The sequence below is a fragment of the Salvelinus alpinus genome, chromosome 4 (assembly GCF_045679555.1).
Source record: "Salvelinus alpinus chromosome 4, SLU_Salpinus.1, whole genome shotgun sequence".
Classification (NCBI taxonomy): Eukaryota; Metazoa; Chordata; class Actinopteri; order Salmoniformes; family Salmonidae; genus Salvelinus; species Salvelinus alpinus.
Window position 1 is genome coordinate 31,363,878 of NC_092089.1, and position 18,403 is coordinate 31,382,280.

General features: G+C 49.1%; 1 protein-coding gene across 5 annotated transcripts in view; it reads left to right on the forward strand.

Moving 5' to 3' along the window:
• Positions 1-18,403, forward strand: part of myh14 (myosin, heavy chain 14, non-muscle) — a 91,502-nt gene that overhangs the window by 66,618 nt on the left and 6,481 nt on the right. For 4 of the 5 annotated variants that reach the window (XM_071395001.1, XM_071395004.1, XM_071395002.1 and 1 more), the window contains 19 exons: positions 1,219-1,425; positions 3,508-3,645; positions 5,796-5,919; positions 6,076-6,247; positions 6,422-6,779; positions 6,998-7,309; positions 10,259-10,411; positions 10,535-10,783; positions 10,874-10,987; positions 11,105-11,203; positions 11,417-11,629; positions 11,783-11,944; positions 12,120-12,248; positions 12,395-12,483; positions 16,123-16,246; positions 16,359-16,567; positions 16,796-16,904; positions 17,848-18,020; positions 18,266-18,325. In XM_071395001.1, coding sequence (XP_071251102.1) covers positions 1,219-1,425; positions 3,508-3,645; positions 5,796-5,919; positions 6,076-6,247; positions 6,422-6,779; positions 6,998-7,309; positions 10,259-10,411; positions 10,535-10,783; positions 10,874-10,987; positions 11,105-11,203; positions 11,417-11,629; positions 11,783-11,944; positions 12,120-12,248; positions 12,395-12,483; positions 16,123-16,246; positions 16,359-16,567; positions 16,796-16,904; positions 17,848-18,020; positions 18,266-18,325 — 3,194 coding nt within the window. The remainder of the gene's footprint in view (positions 1-1,218; positions 1,426-3,507; positions 3,646-5,795; positions 5,920-6,075; positions 6,248-6,421; positions 6,780-6,997; positions 7,310-10,258; positions 10,412-10,534; positions 10,784-10,873; positions 10,988-11,104; positions 11,204-11,416; positions 11,630-11,782; positions 11,945-12,119; positions 12,249-12,394; positions 12,484-16,122; positions 16,247-16,358; positions 16,568-16,795; positions 16,905-17,847; positions 18,021-18,265; positions 18,326-18,403) is intronic. The other variant, XM_071395003.1, reaches the window with a different exon arrangement.

The window sequence follows — 18,403 nt, forward strand, 5'->3', positions numbered from 1 at the left end:
TATCTATCTATCTGGAGGTTTATCTATTTATCTATCTGGAGGTGTATCTATCTATCTGGAGGTTTATCTATCTATCTATCTGAAGGTTTATCTATTTATCTATCTGGAGGTTTATCTATTTTATCTATCTGGAGGTTTATATATTTATCTATATCTGGAGGTTTATCTATTTATCTATCTGGAGGTCTATCTATCTATCTGGAGGTGTATCTATCTATCTGAAGGTTTATCTATTTATCTATCTGGAGGTTTATCTATTTTATCTATCTGGAGGTTTATATATTTATCTATATCTGGAGGTTTATCTATTTATCTATCTGGAGGTCTATCTATCTATCTGGAGGTGTATCTATCTATCTGGATGTTTATCTAATTATCTATCTGGAGGTTTATCTATTTATCTATCTGGAGGTTTATCTATCTATCTGGAGGTTTATCTATCTATCTATCTGGAGGTTTATCTATCTATCTATCTGGAGGTGTATCTATCTATCTGGAGGTGTATCTATCTATCTGGAGGTTTATCTATCTATCTATCTGGAGGTGTATCTATCTATCTGGAGGTTTATATGTTTATCTATCTGGAGGTTTATCTATCTATCTATCTGGAGGTGTATCTATCTATCTGGAGGTGTATCTATCTATCTGGAGGTTTATCTATCTATCTATCTGGAGGTGTATCTATCTATCTGGAGGTTTATATGTTTATCTATCTGGAGGTTTATCTATCTATCTGGAGTTGTATCTATCTATCTGGAGGTTTATCTATCTATCTATCTGACGGTTTATCTATTTATCTATCTGGAGGTCTATCTATTTATCTATCTGGAGGATTATATATTTATCTATATCTGGAGGTTTATCAATTTATCTATCTGGAGGTTTATCTATTTATCTATCTGGAGGTGTATCTATCTATCTGGAGGTTTATCTATCTATCTATCTGAAGGTTTATCTATTTATCTATCTGGAGGTTTATCTATTTTATCTATCTGGAGGTTTATATATTTATCTATATCTGGAGGTTTATCTATTTATCTATCTGGAGGTTTATCTATTTATCTATCTGGAGGTTTATCTATTTATCTATCTCTCTCTCTCTGTGTGTACAACAAATCTGATAATAAAGCACCAGCAGGTAGAGAGACCAGAACACTTACCTCCCTCCCCCTCCCTCCCCCTTTCTCCCCCTTTCTCCTCTCTCATCCTGGTTCCTAGCTGATGGAGGAGAAGGCGGTGCTGACAGACCAGCTGCAGGCGGAGGCGGAGCTGTTTGCTGAGGCGGAGGAGATGAGGGCCAGACTGGTCAGCAGGAAGCAGGAGTTGGAGGAAATCCTGGGGGAGCTGGAGGGACGATTGGAGGAGGAGGAAGAGAGGGGCGTTCAGATGACCAATGAGAAGAAGAAGATGCAGCAGCACGTGACGGTACAGGACAGTGGGGGCTTGTGGGAGAGTGGAAGACAGAGAAGGGGACATGAAGCACATGATAAGGAGGAAGAGAGCAGCATTGTTTTGGAACTTTAGATGAGAGGCTCTGCTGAATAACTGTATCTCTCAGTCTCTCTAATGTTCTGTCACTCCTCCTCTCTCTTCATCTCTGTACCTCTCCTCCCCTCTCCCTCCTTCTCTCCTCCCCTCTCCCTCCTTCTCTCCTCCCCTCTCTCTCCTTCTCTCCTCCCCTCTCCCTCTCTCCTTTCCTCCCCTCTCCTTCTCTCCTTTACTCCCCTCTCCCTCCTTCTCTCCTCCCCTCTCCCTCCTTCTCTCCTCCCCTCTCCTTCTCCCCTTTCCTCCCCTCTCCCTCCTTCTCTCCTCCTCTCTCCCTCTCTCCTTTCCTCCCCTCTCCCTCCTTCTCTCCTCCCCTCTCCTTCTCTACCTCTCCTCCCCTCTCCCTCCTTCTCTCCTCCCCTCTCCCTCCTTCTCTCCTCCCCTCTCCCTCCTTCTCTCCTTTCCTCCCCTCTCCCTCCTTCACTTCTCCCCTCTCCCTCCTTCTCTCCTCCCCTCTCCTTCTCTCCTTTCCTCCCCTCTCCCTCCTTCTCCCCTCCCCTCTCCCTCCTTCTCTCCTCCCCTCTCCCTCCTTCTCTCCTCCCCTCCCCTCTCCCTCCTTCTCTCCTCCCCTCTCCCTCTCTCCTTTCCTCCCCTCTCCTTCTCTCCTTTACTCCCCTCTCCCTCCTTCTCTCCTCCCCTCTCCCTCCTTCTCTCCTCCCCTCTCCTTCTCCCCTTTCCTCCCCTCTCCCTCCTTCTCTCCTCCTCTCTCCCTCTCTCCTTTCCTCCCCTCTCCCTCCTTCTCTCCTCCCCTCTCCTTCTCTACCTCTCCTCCCCTCTCCCTCCTTCTCTCCTCCCCTCTCCCTCCTTCTCTCATCCCCTCTCCCTCCTTCTCTCCTTTCCTCCCCTCTCCCTCCTTCTCTTCTCCCCTCTCCCTCCTTCTCTCCTCCCCTCTCCTTCTCTCCTTTCCTCCCCTCTCCCTCCTTCTCCCCTCCCCTCTCCCTCCTTCTCTCCTCCCCTCTCCCTCCTTCTCTCCTCCCCTCTCTCTCCTTCTCTCCTCCCCTCTCCCTCTCTCCTTTCCTCCCCTCTCCTTCTCTCCTTTACTCCCCTCTCCCTCCTTCTCTCCTCCCCTCTCCCTCCTTCTCTCCTCCCCTCTCCTTCTCCCCTTTCCTCCCCTCTCCCTCCTTCTCTCCTCCTCTCTCCCTCTCTCCTTTCCTCCCCTCTCCCTCCTTCTCTCCTCCCCTCTCCTTCTCTACCTCTCCTCCCCTCTCCCTCCTTCTCTCCTCCCCTCTCCCTCCTTCTCTCCTCCCCTCTCCCTCCTTCTCTCCTTTCCTCCCCTCTTCCTCCTTCTCTTCTCCCCTCTCCCTCCTTCTCTCCCCCCCTCTCCTTCTCTCCTTTCCTCCCCTCTCCCTCCTTCTCTCCTCCCCTCTCCTTCTCTCCTTTCGTCCCCTCTCCCTCCTTCTCTCCTCCCCTCTCCTTCTCTCCTTTCCTCCCCTCTCCCTCCTTTTCTCCTTCCCTCTCCTTCTCTCCTTTCCTCCCCTCTCCCTCCTTCTCCCCTCCTCTCTCCCTCCTTCTCTCCTCCCCTCTCCTTCTCTCCTTTCCTCCCCTCTCCCTCCTTCTCTCCTCCCCTCTCCTTCTCTCCTTTCCTCCCCTCTCCCTCCTTTTCTCCTTCCCTCTCCTTCTCTCCTTTCCTCCCCTCTCCCTCCTTCTTTCCTCCCCTCTCCCTCCTTCTCTCCTCCTCTCCTCCCCTCTCCCTCCTTCTCTCCTCCCCTCTCCCTCCTTCTCTCCTCCCCTCTCCCTCTCTCCTCCTCTCCTCCCTCTCCCTCCTTCTCTCCCTCTCTCCTCCTCTCCTCCCCCCTCCCTCTTTCTCTCCTCCCCTCTCCCTCTCTCCTCCTCTCCTCCCTCTCCCTCCTTCTCTCCTCCTCTCTCCCTCTCTCCTCCTCTCCTCCCATTTCCCTCCTTCTCTCCTCTCCTCCCCTCTCCCTCCTTCTCTCCTCCCCTCCCCTCTCCCTCTCTCCTCCTCAGGATCTGGAGGAGCAGTTGGAGGAGGAGGAGTCGGCCAGACAGCGCCTCCAGTTGGAGAAGGTTACCCTGGAGACCAAGGTCAAGAGTCTGGAGACAGAGATGCTGAGCACTGGAGAACAGAGAGACCGCCTCAGCAAGGTAACCATAGTTACTGGTTACAGTATAAACCCTGGATCGCATTTAACTGAAACACTTACTTCATCCTGGACAGGACTGAAGGGCTTTATAGAAGCTGACTAACCCAGGGTTCACTCAGCTGGACAGAACTGAAGGGCTTTATAGAAGCTGACTAACCCAGGGTTCACTCAGCTGGACAGAACTGAAGGGCTTTATAGAAGCTGACTAACCCAGGGTTCACTCAGCTGGACAGGACTGAAGGGCTTTATAGAAGCTGACTAACCCAGGGTTCACTCAGCTGGACAGAACTGAAGGGCTTTATAGAAGCTGACTAACCCAGGGTTCACTCAGCTGGACAGAACTGAAGGGCTTTATAGAAGCTGACTACCCAGGGTTCACTCAGCTGGACAGGACTGAAGGGCTTTATAGAAGCTGACTAACCCAGGGTTCACTCAGCTGGACAGAACTGAAGGGCTTTATAGAAGCTGACCTACCCAGGGTTCAGTCAGCTGGACAGAACTGAAGGGCTTTATAGAAGCTGACTAACCCAGGGTTCACTCAGCTGGACAGGACTGAAGGGCTTTATAGAAGCTGACTAACCCAGGGTTCACTCAGCTGGACAGAACTGAAGGGCTTTATAGAAGCTGACTAACCCAGGGTTCACTCAGCTGGACAGAACTGAAGGGCTTTATAGAAGCTGACTACCCAGGGTTCACTCAGCTGGACAGGACTGAAGGGCTTTATAGAAGCTGACTAACCCAGGGTTCACTCAGCTGGACAGAACTGAAGGGCTTTATAGAAGCTGACCTACCCAGGGTTCACTCAGCTGGACAGAACTGAAGGGCTTTATAGAAGCTGACTAACCCAGGGTTCACTCAGCTGGACAGGACTGAAGGGCTTTATAGAAGCTGACCTACCCAGGGTTCACTCAGCTGGACAGAACTGAAGGGCTTTATAGAAGCTGACTAACCCAGGGTTCACTCAGCTGGACAGAACTGAAGGGCTTTATAGAAGCTGACTAACCCAGGGTTCAGTCAGCTGGACACGACTGAAGGGCTTTATAGAAGCTGACTAACCCAGGGTTCACTCAGCTGGACAGGACTGAAGGGCTTTATAGAAGCTGACTAACCCAGGGTTCAGTCAGCTGGACAGAACTGAAGGGCTTTATAGAAGCTGACCTACCCAGGGTTCACTCAGCTGGACAGAACTGAAGGGCTTTATAGAAGCTGACTAACCCAGGGTTCACTCAGCTGGACAGAACTGAAGGGCTTTATAGAAGCTGACTAACCCAGGGTTCACTCAGCTGGACAGAACTGAAGGGCTTTATAGAAGCTGACTAACCCAGGGTTCACTCAGCTGGACAGAACTGAAGGGCTTTATAGAAGCTGACCTACCCAGGGTTCACTCAGCTGGACAGAACTGACGGGCTTTATAGAAGCTGACTAACCCAGGGTTCACTCAGCTGGACAGAACTGAAGGGCTTTATAGAAGCTGACCTACCCAGGGTTCACTCAGCTGGACAGAACTGAAGGGCTTTATAGAAGCTGACTAACCCAGGGTTCACTCAGCTGGACAGAACTGAAGGGCTTTATAGAAGCTGACTAACCCAGGGTTCACTCAGCTGGACAGAACTGAAGGGCTTTATAGAAGCTGACTAACCCAGGGTTCACTCAGCTGGACAGGACTGAAGGGCTTTATAGAAGCTGACCTACCCAGGGTTCACTCAGCTGGACAGGACTGAAGGGCTTTATAGAAGCTGACTAACCCAGGGTTCACTCAGCTGGACAGAACTGAAGGGCTTTATAGAAGCTGACCTACCCAGGGTTCACTCAGCTGGACAGGACTGAAGGGCTTTATAGAAGCTGACCTACCCACGGTTCACTCAGCTGGACAGGACTGAAGGGCTTTATAGAAGCTGACTAACCCAGGGTTCACTCAGCTGGACAGAACTGAAGGGCTTTATAGAAGCTGACCTACCCACGGTTCACTCAGCTGGACAGGACTGAAGGGCTTTATAGAAGCTTACAGGGTTCACTCAGCTGGACAGGACTGAAGGGCTTTATAGAAGCTTACAGGGTTCACTCAGCTGGACAGGACTGAAGGGCTTTATAGAAGTTTACAGGGTTCACTCAGCTGGAACTTCATTTATCCATGTTGTCTCTGTCTCTCAGGAGAAGAAGCAGCTGGAGGAGAGGTTGAATGAGGTGACAGAATCGCTGACTGAGGAAGAGGAGAAGACCAAGAGTCTCAACAAACTGAAAAACAAACAGGAAGCAGTCATTGCTGACCTGGAAGGTAAAGCTTGTTCCTAACTGGTGGCACTTGTTATGCATACTTAACGTTATGACATACATTTGATGAACTTGCTGCACACTCAACACTGTTTCAGAAACTTGTCCTAGTATGAATTATTTTCTATTTTCTTTCTCTTCTTCCCCCTCCCTCCTGTAGATCGGTTGAAGCGTGAGGAGCAGGGTCGTCTGGAGCAGGAGAAGTGGAGGAGGAGGATGGAGGGAGAGGCTGTGGAAGCCCAGGAGCAGCTCTCTGACCTGGGACTACTGTCCGCTGAACTCAGGGGCACCCTGGCTCAGAGAGAGAAGGATATCACAACCCTACAGGGGAGGTGAGAGGAAATCTATACTGTATATTCACACACCTTGAGAAGAGTGGAAATATCAACCCCCTCATTTGCATAGTGTTATAAAACTGCTTTCTCTCTCGATAATGGTAATCGAAACGGTTCCAGCACAGTGCCTTGCGGAACACCATATTTGACTCCTGTCTCTCTTTCTCCCAGGTTGGAGGAGGAGGGTGCACGAAGGACTGAGGCTCAGAGGGCTCTGAGAGAGGCCATGTCTCAGGTGTCAGAGCTGAAGGAGGAAGTGGAGAATGAACGAGGGATGAGAGAGAGGGCAGAGAAACAGAGGAGAGACCTGGGGGAGGAGCTGGAGGCCTTGAGGACAGAGCTGGAAGACACACTGGACACCACGGCGGCCCAGCAGGAACTCAGGTCTCGTAGAGAGGCAGAGTTGGGGGAGCTCCAGAGGTGTGTTGAGGGGGAGACGAGACGTCACGAGGCCCAGCTCTCAGAGCTCAGAGTCAAGCACTGTTCTGCCATAGACAACCTGCAGGAACAACTGGACAACAGCAAGCGGGTGAGTCACACGCAGAATGTAGCCTATGCAGTGACTCTCTTTGCATATTGCGTATTGCATATTGCATATTGCGTGTGTTATTCCCTTAGTACAGTGTCGGTAGTGACTCCTGCATGCTATTCTTTCTCTGTAGACTGGTCACTGAGTTGTCTGTAATGTAGTGTTTCTATGCGTATGGTATGTATGTAGTAATTCCTGATGTTATATGGTCTCCCCAGGCCCGTCAGTCCCTAGAGAAGGCCAAGACTCTATTAGAGGACGAGAGGGTGAGCTTGGCCTCAGAGCTGAAGTCCCTGCAGGGGGGCCGCATGGAGAGTGAGAGGGGCCGCAAGAGGGCTGAGGGCCAACTCCAGGAGCTGACCGCACGGCTCGCACAGGCCGACAGAGAGAGGGAGGAGAGAGAGGAGCGACTGCACAAGCTACAGTCTGAGATGGAGACCCTCTCTAGTTCTCTCTCCTCCTCTGACTCCAAATCCCTCCGTCTCAACAAGGAGGTCAGCAGCCTGGAGAGCCAGCTCCACGACGCTCAGGTACACACACACACACACACACACACACACACACACACACACACACACACACACACACACACACACACACACACACACACACACAGCCAACTCCTTCATCCTCTGTTTTTAACCACTTCCATGTTGATATCAAATCAAATGTTATTTGTCACATGCGCCGAATACAACAGGTGTCGACCTTACTGTGAAATGCTTACAAGCACTTAACCAACAATGCAGTTCTAAGAAAAATAAAGAGTTAAGAAAAATATTTAGTAAATAAACTAAAGTAAAACATAAAAGAACAACAATAAAATAACAATAATGTGGCTATATACAGGGGGTACCGGTACAGAGTCAATGTGCAGGGGTATAGGTTAGTCGAGGTAATTGAGGTAATATGTACATGTAGGTAGAGGTAAAGTGACGATGCATAGATTATAAACAGAGAGTAGCAGCAGCGTAAAAAAGGGGGGGGTCAATGCAAATAGTTCAGGTAGCCATTTGATTAGCTGTTCAGCAGTCTTATGGCTTGGGGGTAGAAGCTGTTAAGGAGCCTTTTGGACCCAGACTTGGCGCTCCGGTACCGCTTGCCGTAGTCTATGACTAGGGTTGTTGGGGTCTTTGGCAATTTTTAGGGCCTTCCTAGAGGTCCTGGATGGCAGGAAGCTTGGCCCCAGTGATGTACTGGGCCGTACGCACTACCCTCTGTAGCGCCTTGTGGTTGGAGGCCTAGCAGTTGCCATACCAGGCGGTGATGCAACCAGTCAGGATGCTCTCGATGGTGCTGCTGTGGAACCTTTTGAGGATCTGAGGACCCATTCCAAATCTTTTCAGTCTCCTGATGGGGAATAGGTTTTGTCGTGCCCTCTTCACGACTGTCTTGATGTGCTTGGATTATGTTAGTTTGTTGGTGATGTGGACACCAAGGAACTTGAAAATCTCGACCCGCTCCACTACAGCCCCATCGATGAGAATGGGGGCGTGCTCGGCCCTCCTTTTCCTGTAGTCCACAATCATCGTCTTTGTCTTGATCACATTGAGGGAGAGGTTGTTATTCTGGCACCACCCGGCCAGGTCTCTGACCTCTTCCCTATAGGCATCGTTGTCGGTGATCAGGCCTAACACTGTTGTGTCGTCGGCAAACTTAATGATGGTGTTGGAGTCGTGCCTGGCCATGCAGTCATGGGTGAACAGGGAGTACAGGAGGGGACTAAGCACGCACCCCTGAGGGGCCCCTATGTTAAGGATCAGCGTGGCAGATGTGTTGTTGCCTACCCTTGCCACCTGGGGGCAGCCTGTCAGGAAGTCCAGGATCCAGTTGCAGAGGGAGGTGTTTGGTCCCAGGGTCCTTAGCTTAGTGATGAGCTTTGTGGGCACTATGGTGTTGAATGCTGAGCTGTAGTCGATGAACAGCATTGATGTTCCTTTTGTCCAGGTGGGAAAGGGCAGTGTTGAGTGCAAAAGAGATTGCGTCATCTGTGGATCTGTTGGGGCGGTATGCAAATTGGAGTGGGTCTAGGGTTTCTGGGATGATGGTGTTGATGTGAGCCATGGCCAGCCTTTCAAAGCACTTCATGGCTACAGATGTGAGTACTACAGGTCAGTAGTCATTTAGGCAGGTTACCTTGATCTTCTTGGGCACAGGGACTATGGTGGTCAGGGAGACACTTGGGCACAGGGACTATGATGGTCAGGGAGACACATGGGCACAGGTACTATGGTGGTCAGGGAGACACATGGGCTCAGGGACTATGGTGGTCAGGGAGACACTTGAGCACAGGTACTATGATGGTCAGGGAGACACTTGGGCACAGGGACTATGGTGGTCAGGGAGACACATGGGCACAGGGACTATGGTGGTCAGGGAGACACTTGAGCACAGGTACTATGATGGTCAGGGAGACACTTGAGCACAGGTACTATGGTGGTCAGGGAGACACTTGAGCACAGGTACTATGATGGTCAGGGAGACACTTGGGCTCAGGTACTATGGGGGTCAGGGAGACACTTGAGCACAGGTACTATGATGGTCAGGGAGACACTTGAGCACAGGTACTATGGTGGTCAGGGAGACACATGGGCTCAGGGACTATGGTGGTCAGGGAGACACATGGGCTCAGGTACTATGGTGGTCAGGGAGACACTTGGGCACAGGGACTATGGTGGTCAGGGAGACACTTGGGCACAGGGACTATGGTGGTCAGGGAGACACTTGGGCTCAGGGACTATGGTGGTCAGGGAGACACATGGGCACAGGGACTATGGTGGTCAGGGAGACACATGGGCTCAGGTACTATGGTGGTCAGGGAGAGACACATGGGCTCAGGTACTATGGTGGTCAGGGAGACACATGGGCTCAGGTACTATGGTAGTCAGGGAGCCACATGGGCACAGGGACTATGGTGGTCAGGGAGACACATGGGCTCAGGGACTATGGTGGTCAGGGAGACACATGGGCTCAGGTACTATGGTGGTCAGGGAGACACTTGGGCTCAGGTACTATGGTGGTCAGGGAGACACTTGGGCTCAGAGACTATGATGGTCAGGGAGACACTTGGGCTCAGAGACTATGATGGTCAGGGAGACACTTGGACACAGGGACTATGGTGGTCAGGGAGACACTTGGGCACAGGGACTATGGTGGTCAAGGAGACACATGGGCTCAGAGACTATGATGGTCAGGGAGACACTTGGGCTCAGAGACTATGATGGTCAGGGAGACACTTGGGCACAGGGACTATGGTGGTCAGGGAGACACATGGGCTCAGGGACTATGGTGGTCAGGGAGACACTTGGGCACAAGGACTATGGTGGTCAGGGAGACACTTGACAGTTGGTCAGCTCATGCTCGGAGTACACGTCCTGGTAATCCCTCTGGCCCTGCCGCCTTGTGAATGTTGACCTGTTTAAAGGTCTTACTCACATTGGCTACGGAGAGCGTGATCACTTTCCTGCCTTCACTCTCAGGAGCTACTTCAGGATGAGACTCGTCAGAAGCTGGCTCTGGGCTCCAGGGTGAGAGCTCTGGAGGAGGAGAGGAATGGACTGATGGAGAGAGTGGAGGAGGAAGAGGAGAGAGCCAAGGATCTCTCCAGGCAGATACAGACTCACACTCAGCAGGTAATCATCATTGTGTAAAAAAACCTTTCCTCTAGATTATAATATAAAACATGTTCAGTTGTCTTCTACAGTAAGTCTATCTTCCTCCTCACCATCACTCCCTCTCTCCTGCTCTCCCTCTAGCTGGCTGAGTTGCGGAGGCAGTCGGAGGAGGTGAATGCGGCGGTGGAGGCAGGAGAGGAGACGCGCAGGAAACTGCAGAGAGACCTAGACCAGGCCGTCCAGAGAGAACAACAGAAGGAGGAGGAGAAAGAACGCGTGGAGCGTCAGAGGGAGAGGCTGAGGGAGGAGATAGAGGACATGACCCTGGCCCTGCAGAGAGAGAGACAGAACTGCACCACCCTGGAGAAGAGGCAGAAGAAGTTTGACCAGGTCAGAGTTCGGGGGTTAGAGGTTAAAGGTGAGAGGTAACCATAATGACATAATGTCCTGTGATGTAACCACTGCCCTTTGCCACCTCAGTGTCTGTCAGAGGAGAAGGCGGTGAGTGCCCGGCTGGCTGAGGAGAGAGACAGGGCCGAGGCAGACAGTAGAGAGAAGGAGACACGCTCAATGGCACTGGCACGAGCCCTGCAGGTACCACTGGAGTGACTACACACATTATTATCCAGTTATCAGCATAAAAAGTTGTTTTCATCTTCATCTAAATAATAGTGAGTCTTGATACTTCATTGTTCCCGTCCACACTTACAGGAGGCCCAAGATCAGAGGGACGAGCTGGAGAGATCTAACAAGCAGCTCCGCATAGACATGGAACAACTAGTCAATCAACAGGATGACGTGGGGAAGAATGTACGTGTGTGTGTGTGTGTGTGTGTGTGTGTGTGTGTGTGTGTGTGTGTGTGTGTGTGTGTGTGTGTGTGTGTGTGTGTGTGTGTGTGTGTGTGTGTGTGTGTGTGTGTGTGTGTGTGTGTGTGTGTGTGTGTGTGAGAGAATGTGTGTATTTGTATTACAGAGTGAAAATGTATCTCACAACAAGCACACATTTCTCTCCTCCTGTGTCAGGTGCATGAGTTGGAGCGTTCCCGGCGGGCCCTGGAGACAGAGGCAGAGTCCCTGCGCACTCAGACCCAGGAGCTGGAGGAGGAGCTGGGGGAGGCGGAGAACTCCAGGCTGAGGCTCGAGGTCACCCTCCAAGCCCTCAGGGCCCAGTTTGAGAGAGAGATCAGCACCAAGGAGGAGAAAGGAGAGGAGAAGAGGAGGTCTCTCAACAAACAGGTATGGAGAGAAGAGAGAAGAAGAGGAATGTATCAAGCCTGAATATGGGGAGTTATTCATTTGGATTAGATGCTAAACTTCTCTCTTTCTCTGCTGTTCCCTTCCTTTCCATCCCCTCTCCTCTCCCCTTCTCTTTCTCTCCTTCCCCCCCAGGTGAGGGAGTTGGAGACCCAGCTAGAGGAGGAGAGGAGTCAACGCTCTCAGGCCATGTCCGTCAAGAAGCAGCTGGAGGCGGAGCTACAGGAGGCTGAGGCTCAGGTGGAGTCAGCCAATCGCGGCAGGGAGGAGGGGCTTAGGCAGCTACGGAGACTGCAGGTAAGCTACACCCCCCTTATCTCTTTCTTTCTAATGCTGCTTGCTCGGTCTGAGATTAGATGCTGTACAGTTAACTGATATATAAACCACAGCTATAATGAGAACGGTAAGGGTCCCAGCACAGAGCCTTGTGGAAAACCATATTTAATCAACCCTCCTTTTCGCTCTCTCTCAGGTTCAGATGAAGGAGGTGCTTCGTGAGCTGGATGAGTCCAAGCTGGCCCGTGACGAGGTGGTCGTCCAATCAAAAGACACAGAGAAGCGCCTGCAGACCTTGGAGGCGGAGTTACTGCAGCTTACAGAGGTGTGTGTGCTGGTGTGTGTGTGAGAGATTTGCGAAGACACAAATTCTTGTGTTTTAGGATGCTAACGCCCTCTCTCTCTCGCTCTCTTTCTCTGTCTCTCTCTTTCTGTCTGTCTCTCTCTCTGTCTCTCTCTCTCTGTGTGTAGGATTTATCAGTGTCTGAGAAGATGAGGAGACAGGCCCAGCAGGAGAGAGATGAGATGGCTGATGAGATCGTCAACAGCTCTACCGGGAAGTCAGTATCTCTCTTTCTATTTTCCTTTCTGTATGTGTATTACTCACGGTGTGTGTATTACTGTGTATTATGCGTGTGTATTACTCACGGTGTGTGTATTACTGTGTATTATGCGTGTGTATTACTCACGGTGTGTGTATTACTGTGTATTATGCGTGTGTATTACTCACGGTGTGTGTGTGTTACTGTGTATTATGCGCGTGTATTACTCACGGTGTGTGTATTACTGTGTATTATGCGTGTGTATTACTCACGGTGTGTGTATTACTGTGTATTATGCGTGTGTATTACTCACGGTGTGTGTTACTGTGTGTTACGAATCCCTTTTGCCCGGCAGTCTAGGGGCGATGGTAACGAGACCAGTAACATAACTCATGCAAATTATAGTAGTGAAAAAGTAACAGTGAGAACGAAATAACTAAATTACCGTCAAACACTCATGGTTTATTTGGTAAACACACGGTAAAGGGGGGCAGGAAAAGGGGCTGAGCTGGACCCAAGGAAAGAAACAAATATCCAAAACACCCCTAAGCTAGCTGCTTCAACAACAGCTAGCTAACTAACCAAAAATACAGTGGGTGGTCCGCCCAGTTCTAACTAGTGTTCTTAGACAAAGTATTCCTACGGGTAGTGTATTTCCATAGGCGACTTGTCTTGGTACCCCCTTTTCCCACCATCAAACAAACAGTCAAACACCATAACAAAACAATACTCACAGGGTAACGGACAAAGTGACATGTAGTTGCAAAACACAAGAGATCTAGAGAGAGATTGCATGCAGAGAGATCGAGCTCCAGAGAGAACAACTGACAGGGTTTTTAAACCAAGGGAAAGGGGATGTGATAGGGTAATGGAAACAGGAGGAGGTGTGTCTTCTGATTGATGACTGATTGGGGAATGATGATTGCCACCTGTGAGGGGAGAAGGAGAGAAAAGAAATACACAGGATACACACACACAGGATACCTGTATCCGTAACACTGTGTATTATGCGTGTGTATTACTCACGGTGTGTGTGTTACTGTGTATTATGCGTGTGTATTACTCACGGTGTGTGTGTTACTGTGTATTATGCGTGTGTATTACTCACGGTGTGTGTGTTACTGTGTATTATGCATGTGTATTACTCACGGTGTGTGTGTTACTGTGTATTATGCGTGTGTATTACTCACGGTGTGTGTGTTACTGTGTATTATGCGTGTGTATTACTCACAGTGTGTGTATTACTGTGTATTATGCGTGTGTATTACTCACGGTGTGTGTATTACTGTGTATTATGCGTGTGTATTACTCACGGTGTGTGTTACTGTGTATTATGCATGTGTATTACTCACGGCGTGTGTGTTACTATGTATTATGCGTGTGTATTACTCACGGTGTGTGTATTACTGTGTATTATGCGTGTGTATTACTCACGGTGTGTGTGTTACTGTGTATTATGCATGTGTATTTCTCACGCCGTGTGTGTTACTGTGTATTATGCGTGTGTATTACTCACGGTGTGTGTATTACTGTGTATTATGCGTGTGTATTACTCACGGTGTGTGTTACTGTGTGTTACGAATCCCTTTTGCCCGGCAGTCTAGGGGCGATGGTAACGAGACCAGTAACATAACTCATGCAAATTATAGTAGTGAAAAAGTAACAGTGAGAACGAAATAACTAAATTACCGTCAAACACTCATGGTTTATTTGGTAAACACACGGTAAAGGGGGGCAGGAAAAGGGGCTGAGCTGGACCCAAGGAAAGAAACAAATATCCAAAACACCCCTAAGCTAGCTGCTTCAACAACAGCTAGCTAACTAACCAAAAATACAGTGGGTGGTCCGCCCAGTTCTAACTAGTGTTCTTAGACAAAGTATTCCTACGGGTAGTGTATTTCCATAGGCGACTTGTCTTGGTACCCCCTTTTCCCACCATCAAACAAACAGTCAAACACCATAACAAAACAATACTCACAGGGTAACGGACAAAGTGACATGTAGTTGCAAAACACAAGAGATCTAGAGAGAGATTGCATGCAGAGAGATCGAGCTCCAGAGAGAACAACTGACAGGGTTTTTAAACCAAGGGAAAGGGGATGTGATAGGGTAATGGAAACAGGAGGAGGTGTGTCTTCTGATTGATGACTGATTGGGGAATGATGATTGCCACCTGTGAGGGGAGAAGGAGAGAAAAGAAATACACAGGATACACACACACAGGATACCTGTATCCGTAACACTGTGTATTATGCGTGTGTATTACTCACGGTGTGTGTGTTACTGTGTATTATGCGTGTGTATTACTCACGGTGTGTGTGTTACTGTGTATTATGCGTGTGTATTACTCACGGTGTGTGTGTTACTGTGTATTATGCGTGTGTATTACTCACGGTGTGTGTGTTACTGTGTATTATGCGTGTGTATTACTCACGGTGTGTGTTACTGTGTATTATGCGTGTGTATTACTCACAGTGTGTGTATTACTGTGTATTATGCGTGTGTATTACTCACGGTGTGTGTATTACTGTGTATTATGCGTGTGTATTACTCACGGTGTGTGTTACTGTGTATTATGCATGTGTATTACTCACGGCGTGTGTGTTACTATGTATTATGCGTGTGTATTACTCACGGTGTGTGTATTACTGTGTATTATGCGTGTGTATTACTCACGGTGTGTGTGTTACTGTGTATTATGCATGTGTATTTCTCACGCCGTGTGTGTTACTGTGTATTATGCGTGTGTATTACTCACGGTGTGTGTGTTACTGTGTATTATGCGTGTGTATTACTCAAGGTGTGTGTGTTACTGTGTATTATGCGTGCGTATTACTCACGGTGTGTGTGTTACTGTGTATTATGCGTGTGTATTACTTACGGTCTGTGTATTACTGTGTATTTCTCACGGTGTGTGTATTACTGTGTATTACTCACACTGTGTGTATTACTGTGTATTATGCGTGTGTATTACTCACAGTGTGTGTATTACTGTGTATTATGCGTGTGTATTACTCACGGTGTGTGTATTACTGTGTATTATGCGTGTGTATTACTCACGGTGTGTGTGTTACTGTGTATTATGCGGGTGTATTACTCACGGTGTGTGTATTACTGTGTATTATGCGTGTGTATTACTCACGGTGTGTGTATTACTGTGTATTATGCATGTGTATTACTCACGGTGTGTGTACTGTGTATTATGCGTGTGTATTACTCACGGTGTGTGTGTTACTGTGTATTATGCGTGTGTATTACTCACGGTGTGTGTATTACTGTGTATTATGCATGTGTATTACTCACGGTGTGTGTACTGTGTATTATGCGTGTGTATTACTCACGGTGTGTGTATTACTGTGTGTAGAGGGTGTAGAGGGAGTGAGAGAGAAGAAGAGAATGGGTAAAGTGGAAGAGGAGAAGACAATAGAAGAAGGGGGGAAGGGTATCAGAGAGGGCCGGAGGGAGAGAATTAGACAGATTAAGCACAGAACACGAGGACTGGGATTACATCCCACAGATTACATCCTCATGGTGTGTGTATTACTGTGTATTATGCGTGTCTGTTACTCACAGTGTGTGTATTACTGTGTATTATGCATGTGTATTACTCACGGTGTGTGTATTGCTGTGTATTACTCACGGTGTGTGTGTTGTCAGGTCTGCTCTGTGTGATGAGAAGCGGAGGTTGGAGGCGCGAGTCACTCAGCTGGAGGAGGAGTTGGAGGAGGAGCAAAGCAATGCTGAACTAGTGGCCGAGAGACACAGGAAGACTACACTTCAGGTACACACACACACACACATACAGACACACACACACACACAGTATACTGGACTCAATTTACATTTGTCAATTTTTCTCCCTTTCTATCCCTCTGTCTCCCCTCCCTCCGCAGGTGGAGACTCTGATGGTGCAGCTGCAGGGAGAGAGGACCTTGGGCCAGAAGGCTGAGGGGGCCAGGGAGGCTCTGGAGAGGAATAACAAGGAGCTGAAGCTGAAGCTGGGGGAGATGGAGGGAGCTGTCAGGGGAAAACACAGGCTCAGTGTCGCCGCCCTGGAGGCCAAGATGGACGGCATGGAGGAGCAGCTGGAGCAGGAGAGACAGTGAGGGGAACACACACATTCTCTGATGGATTTCCCCTCACACTTCTTCTCTCGCCTTGTTCCTTTCCTCACTCCCCCTCCTCTCTCTTTACTTCTCCTCCCATCCCTCTCTTCCCTTTCCTTCCCATCTCCTCCCTCTAACATCTCACTTCTTCCACTACTATTCTGACTGTATGTTCCGGGTATGGGGATAAAACATGACTCACAGTATTTCTCCCCTCCCCCCAGAGAGCGGGCGATAGCCAACAAGCTGGTGAGGAAGACAGAGAAAAAACTGAAGGAGGTGATGATGCAGGCGGATGACGAGAGGAGACACGCAGACCAGTACAGAGAACAGGTACGAACCAGTACAGACCAGTACAGAGAACAGGTACGAACCAGTACAGACCAGTACAGAGAACAGGTACGAACCAGTACAGACCAGTACAGAGAACAGGTATGAACCAGTACAGACCAGTACAAAGAACAGGTATGAACCAGTACAGACCAGTACAGAGAACAGGTACGAACCAGTACAGAGAACAGGTACGAACCAGTACAGACCAGTACAAAGAACAGGTATGAACCAGTACAGACCAGTACAGAGAAAGGTACGAACCAGTACAGAGAACAGGTACGAACCAGTACAGACCAGTACAAAGAACAGGTATGAACCAGTACAGACCAGTACAGAGAACAGGTACGAACCAGTACAGACCAGTACAGAGAACAGGTATGAACCAGTACAGACCAGTACAGAGAACAGGTATGAACCAGTACAGACCAGTACAGAGAACAGGTATGAACCAGTACAGACCAGTACAGAGAACAGGTATGAACCAGTACAGACCAGTACAGAGAACAGGTATGAACCAGTACAGACCAGTACAGAGAACAGGTATGAAACCTCTTCTCTATGAGTTCACCATAGATATGGAGAGATACAGTAGGGTGTGTTTTCATCCCAAAAGGAGTGGTTGGTCCTGCTAATCCCAATCCTAATCTAATCCAGCCCTGGCACCAGGGGAAGGTAGGGGTTATCTCCTCCTAAATTATACCTAACAAAATAAACCCTCTACAGTGTAGAGGTGGAGGTGATACTGACCCCCCTCTCAAAAATCATCTGGAATTTAATCTGTGGGATGTAATTCCAGTCCTCGTGTTCTGTGCTTAATCTGTCTAATTCTCTCCTTCCGGCCCTCTCTGATACCTTCTTCTATTGTCTTCTCCTCTTCCACTTTCCCCATTCTCTTCTTCTCTCTCACTCCCTCTACACCCTTCCCCCTCCCTCCTCTCTCCAGTTGGATAAGTCTATGGGCCGGCTGAGGCAGCTGAAGAGGCAGCTCGAGGAGGTGGAGGAGGATAACTCTCGTTCCAACGCCCAGAGACGTAAACTGCAGAGAGAAATGGAGGAGCTGACTGACAGCTCCCAGAGCATGACCCGCGAGATCACCGCTCTACGCAGCCATCTCAGGTAATACTACCACTGTGTGTGTGTGTGTGTGTGTGTGTGTGTGTGTGTGTGTGTGTGTGTGTGTGTGTGTGTGTGTGTGTGTGTGTGTGTGTGTGTGTGTGTGTGTGTGTGTGTGTGTAATCTGAGTGACCCTCCCAGATCCATTGTATGTTTGCAGTTCCATTGCCACCTACTACCTGTATGTTGTATTATTGCATGTTTTTTCTTCCATTGAACTCATCTATCACTGACACACTGTCCATCAGTCTGCCTCACACTCCACTCCATCCACTCAGCATCACCACATCTGAACGGAAACCAGAGAAGTAGGTCTGTGTGTGCGTGCGTGTGCAATTCATTAAGTTAACATTTCTGTTAGTTGTGTGGACTGCAGTATATTTTAA